The sequence below is a fragment of the Dasypus novemcinctus genome, chromosome 31 (genome assembly GCF_030445035.2).
Source record: "Dasypus novemcinctus isolate mDasNov1 chromosome 31, mDasNov1.1.hap2, whole genome shotgun sequence".
Lineage (NCBI taxonomy): Eukaryota > Metazoa > Chordata > Mammalia > Cingulata > Dasypodidae > Dasypus > Dasypus novemcinctus.
This window is the reverse complement of record NC_080703.1, coordinates 18,769,394-18,781,883: the sequence shown is the minus strand read 5'-3', so window position 1 is coordinate 18,781,883 and position 12,490 is coordinate 18,769,394. Positions and strand designations below refer to the sequence as shown.

Sequence of the window (12,490 nt, the reverse complement as noted above, 5' to 3'; positions counted from 1 at the left end):
GGTTGTCTGTTCTCTGTGTCTATTTGCTGCGTCTTGTTTCTTTTGTCTGCTTCTGCTATGGTCAGCGGCATGGGAAGTGTGGGCAGCGCCATTCCTGGGCAGGCTGCACTTTCTTTCGCGCTGGGCGGCTCTCCTTACGGGGCGCACTCCTTGCGTGTGGGGCTCCCCTACGGGGGGGACACCCCTGCGTGGCAGGGCACTCCTTGTGCGTATCAGCACTGCGCATGGGCCAGCTCCACACGGGTCAAGGAGGCCCGGGGTTTGAACCGCAGACCTCCCATATGGTAGATGGACGCCCTAACCACTGGGCCAAGTCCGTTTCCCTCCATGTCTTCTTGATGTCATTTATCTCTTTAGCCATGTTGTCTTTCAGCCCATTAATTTGATTTTGGAAATTTGTGTGCATGTTGTTGATTAGTTGTCTCAGATTCTCCATTTCTTCTGGGGCTTTAATATATTCCATTTCTTTGGCCGTATCTTTCATCTTCCATCTTTTTAGAATGGCTTGTAATTTTTTACAATGTCTTGGCATGTAATTAGAGTGATGAGTTTACTCAGATGCTCAATTTAGTGGCAGGAGACTGGGTGCTACTGCTATTCTTTGATTCTTGGTTCAGCCTGTTCTTTCTGGTTCTTCAGGATTATCCCTTTTAGTTGCTCAAATCTGGGCCCTGGACCCCATAATGGATTGCAGACCTGCTTCCTAGGGTCTAGGGGAGGGAGAAGGTAAAGGCCAGAAAAAAGCCCTCTTATTTAATTTATTGTCAGTTTTCTCTTTTTTTTTTTTTTTGCCAGCTCATGGTGCTCTTTGGCAGCCCTCTCAGTTCAGGGCCTGGTCCCAGTATGTTTTCTACAACAGGGACTAGGTAAATGTGATAGAGGATTCTGCCTGGAGGCTAAGAGCCTTGTAATTCAAACTTTCTCAGAGGCAGTTCTCCAGCCTTTGCTGGCAGCCCCTTCCCTTTTTCTGCATAGGAAGTAATTCCACTCCCCTCTTCCAGGTAGGAAGTAATTTCACTCTCCTCTGAGTCCTCTGTAGCCAGTCCTGATCAGTAGAGAGTGAGATTGAGTGGGTCGGATCTCTAGTTCCTTGTCTGCTCCCAGGACAAACAGTGGTGGGGCCGCACCCGGCCTAGAAGGGCTGGTGAGACACCAGATTGGTGGGTCAGAAGCTGAGGCAGCCTTAGGCTGTGTCCCTTTCTCTCCCCTGTCCTGAGGGAGGTGGGTCCCTGGGGTCCCCTTTGTAGCTGCCGCCCCAAGGCCTGAGAATCCAGAAGTGTCTGTGGTGTGGGGGAGGGTGCTGGCTGTGTCACCTGCTCTTCTTTTCTTTTTTAAAGATACTTAGATCACAAAAAATGTTACATTAAAAAATATAAGAGGTTCCCATATACCCCACACCCTACTCCACTCCTCCCACATCAACAACCTCTTTCATCAGTGTGGCACCTTCATTGCATTTGGTGAATACATTTTGGAGCACTGCTGCACCACATGGATTATAGGTTACATTTTACTTTACACCCTCCCCCAGTACATTCAGTGGGTTATGGCAGGAGATATAATGTCCTGCATCTGCCCTTGCAGTATCATTCAGGACAACTCCAAGTTCTGAAAATGCCCCTGCTTCTTTTAACTCACAGTTTCGCTGTTGGGATTCTTTTCCTTTGTCTCTCTCTCTGCTGGGCTGTCCAGTCTTTCCCTGGTATGCTAAACCCTAGGAGATTTTTTTCCAGGCCATTTCTGCTTGTCCTCTAGCTATTTTTCTGGGAGAAGAGAGTCCCGTGTGCTTCTGGTCTGCCATCTTCCTAGCAGTCCCTTCCTTTTTTTATTACATAATGACCTTTTTTATTCCTAGAAATGCTTTTAAATGAAAGATAATTTGGGTTTCAGTATAGCTCTACTTACATTATTATTTGGCTTTATGAAGCAGTCTCAGTTCTACTCCCAACCTTAAAGTAGCCCAATGCTGTTTTTTCTGTTAAAAGATACTGATGTAAAAACCTGAACCCCCTAGCCATTTGGGGCAGTATCTCCATTTGATATCCCCATGAATTTATCGCTCTGGCTTTTAAATTGCTCTTTAATTTTTGAACTTTGAGGATTTCCCTTTTTTTAATTTCATGTTCAGTTATGTGATCATTCCCCACCCTGTACCCCAAGTTTATCCAGGAACTGTTTGTGTTCATACAGGGGAAGGGTGTGTTTGAGACATGGGCCTGGAAGGTGGTCAAGAAAATTCTTTTAGCACAATTTGACCTGAGGTGTGAGGCCTGGATATTGGAACTTTTAAAAGTTCCCAGTGGTGACTCAGATGTTTAGGCGAGGCTGAGAACCACTATGTATACTTTAGCAGTGAAAATTCTGAGACACCTGAGGCTTCAACAGATGTAGGAAAAAGTTGTTTCATGTGGAAATAGAGAAGTTGTTTGTTTGTTTTGGAAGAACGTTGTGCGACTTCTCATATCCTTAAAGTCCACTTGTTGCTTTAGGTAGATTTGTGTGTTAACCTGGTGGATCAGGACAATGTACTGTTTTCCCTTTAATCCTCTAGGCTTCAGAGGCTTTGACTAAAATGAAAGGACCTCTAAATTAGACTTATACTTTGTCCTCTGTTTCCATGTACCCAGATCTTTTCCCATTGGAAAGACATTAGCAAAATTCAGCAAAAATGTTGGATACTTTAAGTCATTTAAAGATGTCTAAATGTAAGTGTATTTTCCAGCTTTGGTTCTGATTCATTTCTTCTCTTGACCTTTTTTCAAGTTTTCCATAAACTGTGCCTGTTGATGAGTAATAAAAATGTTATGGGCAGAAACTTGTGTTCTGTACTAATGAGAAAGTCAAGCATATCTGTGAAAGTCATCTTAATTTTAAAAGGAATGTGTGACTTTGGGGCAACAGTGACGTGTGGGAAATGACATTAAGCTGTGAAAAGCAAAACTCAGTATTCTTTCTACTAAAGAGTGAATGGAGGATTTATCTGTTGGGGCTGCTGTATTGCTTAATGTTCTTTGTGGTAGTAGTAGAAAGAATTCTTTAGCTGAGTGCTATATTGATTTCCAGATACTTAGTTATAAATCTTTTCCTTGAAATGTCTTTTGTCCTATAGTGTGTAAGGACAGCCTATGGTGTACTTTGATTCTCCAGTGGGCTATTTTTTTTTTCTCTCCTCTTCCCCCTACCCCCCAGTTGTCTGTTCTTTGTGTCCATTTGCTGTGTGTTCTTCTGTGTCTGCTTGTATTCTTGTCAGCGGCATTGGGAATCTATGTCTCCTTTTGTTGCATCGTCTTGCTGCGTCAGCTCTCTGTGTGTGTGGTGCCCCTCTTGGGCAGGCCACACTTTTTTTTTTGCGTGGGGCGGCTCTCTTTACAAGGTGCACTCCTTGCATGTGGAGCTCCCCTATGCGGAAGACACCCCTGCATGGCACGGCACTCCTTGCGCGCATCAGCACTGCACATGGCCCAGCTTACCACAGAGGTCAGGAGGCCCTCCGTTTGAACCCTGGACCTCCCATGTGGTAGGCGGAGGCTCTATCCGTTGTGCCAAATCTGCTTCTCCCAGTGAGCTATTTAGCTTCATGGTTATCCTCTGCTTTAACTTCCAGAAGCTGTTCTGTAGATTGTATTTTGAGTTTCAAAAGGAAAAAATGAATTATCTGGATAATTGACCAGAAAAAGTATTTACCCAAATTGCAGGCTCTTCTGAAAATAGATTACACTGTATTTTGCACCAGTGGAAAGAAGACATTATATCAATTCTAAGGGATAGCAGTAGTAGAGGGATATAAGGGAGTATATGAAAACATTCTAAAATTGACTGAGGTGATGTTACAGCATAACTTTGTGATGAAAATGGGAGCTACTGAATGTACACTTTGAGTGGATTTTACAGAGCCTGGGACTATATCACACAGGGAACCCAGTGGTGAAAGATGGACTGTAGTTAATAGTACAAATATGAGAACTTTCTCTCATGATTGATAACAAAGATATATTACTAATATAGTTGTTAAAATTTGGGTGACTTTGGGGAAAAAATACACCAAATGTACAATATGGGCTATAGTTAATAGTAATACTTTGAGTATGCTCTTTCATAGTTTGTAACAAATGTTTCACAACAATGCAAGGTGTTGGTAGTGGGGTGATGTATGAGGACCCTGTATGATGATAATGCATGTTTGTTTTGTATAAGTTCACAACTTTTTTTGTTTATGCTCCTGAATGAGCGATATACTTCAGTCAAATTTTACTTAAAAATAGATTACTCATCTTCACGTGAAAGACAAAAACTTATAAAAATCATTTGAACATGTAATACATATACAAGGTTGTAAAAAATTTCATATTACTGAATAGTATATAGATATAGGGATCCTGTATTTTAATGCATGATTATTCTGTAAATCCACAACTTCTCTTATTAAAGACAAGAAAAAACTATGTAGTCAAACACTGTTCTCATTATCAACAGTGATAAATCTTGTTGATTCTTTGTACCCTGGATATGATGTGATAAGAACATTACTTCTGTGGGTTTCCTACCCAAAACCCATTAATTCCAGTCTAATCATGAGAAAAATCTCAGACAAATCCTGATAGAGGAGCATCCTGTAAAATACTTGATCAGTACTCCTCAAAACTGTCAGGGTTGTCAAAAGCAAGGCATGCCTAAGAACTTTTCATAGTCAAGAGCGCCTAAAGAGTCATGAAAACTGAATGTACTGTGGTATTGTGGGTAGGATCCTGGAATAGAAAAAGTCATTAGGTCAAAACTAAGGAAATTTGAATAAACGTTGTACTTTAGTTAACAAAAATGTTTCATTACTGGGTGCACTATTTATGGAAAAGTAGCATACTAATGTATGATGTTAATAATAGGGGAAAATGAGTGTAGGGTATATGGGAATTTTCTGCCCTTTCTTCCCGATTTTTCTGTGGATCTAAACTGTTCTAAAAAATAGTCTTATTTCTTAAAAAAAAAAAAAAAAAGTCTGTGAGATAGAATTTATGATTATATAAACAATTTATCCCTCTCCACCTCCTTTTATTTTTTAACAAATCAATTTTATTGATACATATAAATATAGCATATAATTCATCCAAAGTGTACAATCAGTGGTATTTGGTATAATCTTATAGTTGTACATTCTCACTTCAGTCATTATTAGAGCATTTTCATTATTTCAATAATAATAAACAAAAAGCAGACAAATTCTTCACCTTTCATTCTCTCTCCATTTCGCCTGCTGTATATAGCTATTTTTGGCTGTTCTTGTACAATTATTTATTTATTAAGCAGTTTTACTGAGATATATTCACATACTATATGATCTATCAAAGTGTATAATTAATGCCTTTTAGTATGATAACAGTGTTGTGCATTCATCATCACAAAAAATTTTAGATTTATTTCATTACTCCAAAAGGAAAACTCCACACTCTTAGCTTGCCTTCCCTGGCCATACATAAGCACTAATCAAATTTCATCTTTATAAATTGATTCATATTTACATTTTGCTTTTTTTTCTTTTTCAAACACAAAGTACAACATTCTTTTTTCACTTAAGAATTTATCTGGAGATTGTTCCATCTTAACACATATAGATAGGTATATATTCCGTTAGATACACCACAGTTTAACTGGTCTGCATTGATGGATAGTCATACTGTTCCCATTCTTTGTACAGTATTAGTTTATAACCCTAACATTAGAAGGTGTGGGGAGAGGGGGTTAGGGTGGTAGGAGTGGTAGGGTGGTCTATTTTCTTTTAGTGTTAATTTGACATTTTCTTTTTTTTATTATTTTATATTCTACTTCTTTCCAGTAGAGAATTTTGAAGTAGGTTTTCTCCTGTTTATTACTTAAATCAATTTGATGAATATCTGGAAGATAACTCCTTGGTACAGATCATGATATTAAGTAAGTGCAGGTGATGGAGAGATAAATAAAGGTCCAGGTCCAGATATTTAACTAGCTCATGGTGAAGTGGGGGAGACCTTCCCAGAAACATGATCAAATAGTACTCTGTGCTAACACTGTATTACAACCTGCTGCAAAAACACAGGGGAAGGAGTGACTAAATATGCTTTTTTTTTTTATTATAGGAGGTATTGGGGATTGAACCCAAGACCTCATCATGGGAAGTAGGTGCTCAACTACTGAGCCACACTCGCTCCCCAGTGAGAGTTGGTTATATCAATTGTTTTATTTTTAAGAGGTGCCAGGGATTGAACCCAGGACCTCATACATGGGAAGCATGCTCTCAGCCACTTGAGCTGCACCCACTTCTTTCCATTGGGTTTTATTTTATTTATTTTAATTTATTTCTCCCCACCCCCTCATTGTTTGCACTTTGCTATGTGTTGGGTCTTTTAGGAGGCACTGGGAACTGAACCTGGGACCTCTGATGTGGGGGGGAGGTGCCTAATCACTTGAGCCATCTCTGTTCCCTGCATTGTTTTTTCTTCCTGTGTCTCTTTTTGCATCATCTTGTTGCCCCTGCCAGTCACATCAGCTTGCTATCTTGCTTGTTTTCTTTTGGAGGCACCTGGAAACTTTGCTCCCTGGTTTGTTGTGTCTTTCATTATGTTTTTCTTCTAGCGTCTCTTATTGTGTCAGCTTGCTGTGCGTGCCAGTCATGCCAGCTCGCTCTCTTCTTTAGGAGGCACCAGAACTGAACCATGGACCTCCCATGTGGTAAGCGGGAGCTCAGTCACCTGAGCCATATCCACTTCGCTTTACTGAGTTCTAGAAGTCACTCCAGATGAGCTCATAAAAGGGAGTTGGGAGTTAGTGGTTAACTCAGTTGAATGTTCTTTGTCTCTCTTTGTGGTGTCTAGGGTCAGAGACTTTAGGTTCCTGGAGCAAAGCTGGCCAGCCTCCATTCTATTAAGTTAGCTGCTGGGGAAGAGTCCTGTAAATTACTTGGGTTTATAAGCAATACAGTGATCTTAGTAACATGTTTTCTTTATTCTTCACTATATATTCAGGGAAGGCATTGTATACTGTGGTATGATGCTACTGCTGCACGTGGTTATGAAACTTCTTCATTGTTTATCAAGGAATGGCTACATCTAAGACTAGCAAAAGTAGGAAGTGTGCTTTTCACTGGTTTCTGTTCATAACCAACAGGGCCCTTCTCCATGAGCTGGCTTTGTTTTCTTTCTTGTCTCACAGGCTGCTTTTCTTTAGTTTATTTACTTATGTTTATTTTAATTAAAAAAAAACAAATACAAAATCCCATAAACTATTCAGTGTTCATCTTGAACCACCCTACTCCTTTTCACAGAAGGAACCATTGCTCCTTCTGGTGCATGGAAAAATTTTTGTGTGTTTAACGTTATGGCATCATACAAAATGTACTGTACTCCTGTTTCATTTATTTGCTTAGCAGTGTGTGTTAGGCGGCATTTCATGTTACCACATGTTGATTGACCTTATTCCATTTCATGGATGTAACAGAATTTATTTAACCTTTCTATTATTTTAGTTATCTAGGTTGTTGGCCATTTTCATTTTATTGTTGTTACTACAGACAATGCTGCAGTGAATCCCCTTTGTACCTTCCATGTACATTGTGAGAGCTTCTTAAGTTATCAAGTGGATTTGCTTCTCTTAGGATTTGGGGACTTTTAGATACTACTGATACATTGTTGCATGAGAAAAGTGTGTTGCAGATTTGTATGGGCAGTATAGCATCATTCATGTTGGGAGAAAAAAGCCCAGATATGTCACAGATACATACCCTGCTAACCAGACTGATAACATTTGAAAACTGGAGAAGATGCTACACTTAGGAGTGGTGGTCAAAGGAACTGTGGCCTTTTCAGTAATGTTTAGGTTTTTATAACAAAAATATATACATATATCAAGTTGTTATAGTTAACAGTAAATAGGGAGAGAGTATGAATAATTTTTATTTCTCTTTATGCTACAAAGCATGGAATAGTCTCCATTTTCATCTACATATTTATCATTTAAAAAATTGATCATATGTTAGGGTGTAGAAAAATATCAGTATATTTTTGGAAAGTACAGTTAGGTGAAGAGGACATTCTTTGTTCAGTCATTCCAGTCAAGACTCATTTAATCATTTCATGTTTTCTAGATATTATAAAATGCTGTATCTTATGGTGGCTTTCTGTTTAATGTTTGGATTTTGGTACAGATGGCTAAAATTTTTACAATATTTCTAGTCTTGATACTGTAATATAAAAATAGAGCATTTTAAATATTGCTGATGTTACTTTCGATATGTAACTTCTTTTTTTTCTTGAAGAGATGTGAAAGCTGGAAATATTCTTCTTGGAGAAGATGGCTCAGTACAGATTGCAGGTAATGACTAGTATCTTATATTTTGACTTAATGGTCACTAGAACTCAATACTTAAATTTTATGTTTCCTTACAGTGTTCTTCCCTAGACCCTCTCTATTCTCTTCAAGCATATTACATTGACACTGCTGATTCTCAATGTATATTCATCCTTTATTTCAGATCTTAGACATTTTTCTGACTGCTATTCATTATCTTACAGTTGCCTACGCATTACCTCTTTTGCTGTGAGTTCTCCTAGCATTTTGTTCTTTACTTTGAAGGACAAGTAGTTAAGAATCTTCATTGTACTTAATAATAAATATGCTATAGGGAAGTTGATGTGGCTCAAGCAGCTGGGTGTGCCTACCAGGTGGGAGGTCCTGGATTTGGTTTGCAGGGCCTCCTAAAGAAGACGAGCAAGACAGTGAGCTAACATGAACGACTGGTGCAGCGAACTGACGCAATGAGATGATGCAGTGAAGAGACCCAACAAGGAAACACAGTGAGAGACACAGCAAGCAGGGAGTGGAGGTGACTCAAGCCACCTCCCTCCTGCATGGGAAATCCCAGGTTTGGTTCCTGGTGCCTCCTAAAAAAAGAAGAACATACAACAAACAGACATAGAGAACAGACAGTGAGCACAAACAGTAGGGTGAGGGTAGAAAGAAGGAAAAGAAATCTTTAAAAAAATGCTCTAGAGATGTGATCCAGAGCTACTTCTGTCCTGGGGAAACAGGAGAATTTTCCACCTAGGAAGACATCATCTGTGAGGGGAGGTGCGCTTCTGGTGGATTCACAGAGCTGGAGGAAGAAGAGTTGGAGTCCAAGGCTTGTAAAGGGTTGCTTTCCTGGTTGAACACTCCCTCCTTCCAGCTGAGACTTATGGAAGGCTGTACCTGGGGATTGTCTAGTAACCAGGTCATCTGTGTGGCTGAAAAACCTCATCTTGTTCCCACACTGCTGAAACAGTCAGGTGCCTGGCAGAAGAAAGAAAATCACCCAAATCTTAAATTATTCCTTCAACTTTTAGAAGAGAATTTAGGTGAACATCTTCATGTCCTTAGGTAAGGAAATGTTTTACTTAAGCCACAAGAAGTTTTATTACAAAGGAAAAATTGCTGATAAAATTTGACTGCTTTAAAGTTAACAACTTATGTTCATCAAAAGAGAAACAGAGGGAAGTGGATGTGGCTCAAGAATTGAGCTCCTGCCTACCACAGGGAGGTCCCGGGTTCGGGTCCCAGTGCCTCCTAAAGATGATGAGCAAGACAGTGAGCTGATGCTATGGGCTGGCATAGCAATCTGACACAACAAGATGACGCAACAAAAGAAACACAAGGAGGAAAACGCAGTGAGAGACATAGCAAAGCAGGGAGTGGCAGTAACTCAAGTGATTAGGTGCCTCCCTCCTACATGGGAGGTCCCTGATTCGGTTCCAGTGTTTCAGTGCCTCCGAAAAAAAAAAAAAAAGACAGGCACAGAACGAACAGATACAGTGAGTGCAAACAACAGGGGGTGGGAGATGGAGGGGAGAAATAAATAAATAAAATGAATCTTAAAAAAAAAAAAAGAAAAAGAGAAACAGGAGGTTTGTCAACATGAACAAAGTAGTAAGCCAAAGAGTGGAGAAAACATTTGCAACATGAAAAACTGACAAGGGCTCAAATTTAGAATGTATAAAGAACTTATTCTTAGGTCACATAGGGAAACCACTTTTTTCTGACCGGCCTGGGAAAAACATCTGACGATACTAGTTGTTGGTATGGATGGAAAGCAAGGAAAAATCTCATACTCTTATGGTGGGAGTATAACTGGTACAATCACTTTATTTAAGTTGAAAAAATATATATTCTAAAGCTCTGGCTTCTGGGTATATAGTGTAGAGATACTCATGATTATGTGTGCCATAATGTTCACAATCATTAAAAATTTGAAATAAGTTAAATGCCATACCTTAATAGAATGGTTAACTTGTGGTTAATTCATACAGTTGAATGCTGTATAGTGATAAAAAGGAATAGAACTACAGCTATATAGAACAACATTAATAAATAAAAGACACATAATAAATGGCAAAAAAAGACACTATTTACTTTGTGTGAAACACTATATACTGTGATCCCTATAAATTCAGAACAAAGGGACATACTATATTGTTTGGGAATACAAAACTGAGCAGTTGTAAAACTAAAGAGAATCAAGGAAATAAATATAATAAATGTCAGCATAGTGATTATTGTTAGTGGGGATGGGAAGGAGGTGTGTATAGGAGTTTTGGGGTGCTGACAGTGTTTTCTTGCTTTGGGTGTTAGTTGCATGATTGTGTGTTTCAAACAAATTCACTATGCTGCACTTTGGTTTGATACATTTCTTTGTATGTTTGGTAATGTTTTGTAACGTGTTTTGTAATATATATGATTTTTTAATAGTAACTTTTTATGTAATTATTTTTTATATTAGCGAAGTTGTAAGTTTAGTGAAAAGACTTACAGAAAATACAAAAGTTTCCAAATTTACCTCCCTCACATACACAGTTTTCTCTGTTATTAACTTTTCATTATGTGGTCCCTTTGTAATAATTGATGAAAGACTATTGTTATAATTTATACTATTTAGTGTAGTCCATAGTTTAGGTCTGGTTCACTGTTTTGCATAATCTTATGATTTTTAAAAAAATTGCTCTTCTATTAACATAAATACAATCTAAATTTTTCCTTTTAACATTCAAATAAATACTTCAGTGGTGTGCATTACATAGAATGTTGTGCTGCCATCCACTACCAAAACTTTCCATCACCCCAAACAGAAACTCTGTACCAAGTAAGAATGAATTTCCCATTCCCTACCTACACCCTGACCCCTGATAACCTGTATTCTAGTTTCTGACTTTAGGAATTTGCTTGTTCTCATTATATACCAATGTGATCATACAATATTTGTCCTTTGGTATCTGGCTTATTTCAGTCAACAAGATGTCTTCAAGGTTCATTTCATGGTGTTACATGTATTAGAACTTGATTCCTTTTTACACCTGAATAATACTCCGTTGTATGTACATATCAGATTGCCGGGTCATATGGAAGTTCTGTACTTAACTTTTTAAGGAATCACCACACTTCCACAGCAGCTGTCCCATTTTACATTCCCACTGGCATTGAACTGGTGTTTTGTTTCTCCACGTCATCTCCAGCGGTTATGTTGTGATTTTTAATAGTAGCCATTTTAGTAGGTGTGACATGGTATTGAATATCTTTTCATGTGCTTATTGTCCATTTTACTTACCTTCTTTGGAGAACTATCCAAGTCTTTTGCCCATTTTTTAATTGGTTGTCTTTTTGCTGTTGAGTTGTAGGATTTTAAAAAATATGTTCTGGATATTAAGCCCATATCATATACGGGGTTTTGAAATATTTTCTCCCATTGTGTAGGCTGTCATTTTACTTTCATGATAAAGTCCTTTGAGATACAAGTGTGTTTAATTTTGATGAAGTCCTGTTTATCTGCTTTTTTCTTTTGTTGTTTATACTTTTGGTGTAAAGTCTAAGAAACTATTGCCTAACACAAGATCCTAAACATGCTTTGCTATATTTTCTTATAGGAGTCTTAGAGTTTTGGTTCTTAGATTCAGGTCTTTGATACAGTTTGCGTTAATTTTTGCATATGGTGTGAGGTAAGACATCATCTTCATTCTTTTGTATATTGATATCCAGATTTCCCAGCACCATTTGTTAAAAGAGGGGACTTGGCACACTTGTCAAAAATCAGTTGACCATAGATGTGAGAATTTATTTTTGAACTCCTAATTCTATTCCATTGGTTTATATGTCTGTCCTTATGCCATTATCATGCTGTTTTGAGTACTGTGGCTTTGTGGAGCTGCTGTAGCTCAGTGGAGGAATCCCTGACTTGCATGTAGAAGGTCCCTGGTTCAAGTCCCAGTACTCCGTAAGAGAAGGGATCCAGGAAGATATTAGGTACACAGTTACCACCTTATGATAAGGAATGTATAGATTGAGATTCTGTTGAAGAGCAGGTATAGCTTAGTGGTTGAGTGCCTTTTTTTTTTTTTTTTTACATGTTCAAGGTCCCGGGTTCAATCCCCAGTACCTCAAAAAAAAAAAAAAAAAAAAAAGCCTGATTGTCCAAAGTTATTCTTTTACACTGCAGCCATTA

General features: G+C 38.5%; 1 protein-coding gene across 4 annotated transcripts in view; it reads left to right on the top strand.

Moving 5' to 3' along the window:
* Positions 1–12,490, top strand: part of OXSR1 (oxidative stress responsive kinase 1) — a 146,661-nt gene that overhangs the window by 61,280 nt on the left and 72,891 nt on the right. For all 4 annotated transcript variants that reach the window (XM_058290744.2, XM_058290745.2, XM_071212876.1 and 1 more), the window contains one exon: positions 8,282–8,337. In XM_058290744.2, coding sequence (XP_058146727.1) covers positions 8,282–8,337 — 56 coding nt within the window. The remainder of the gene's footprint in view (positions 1–8,281; positions 8,338–12,490) is intronic.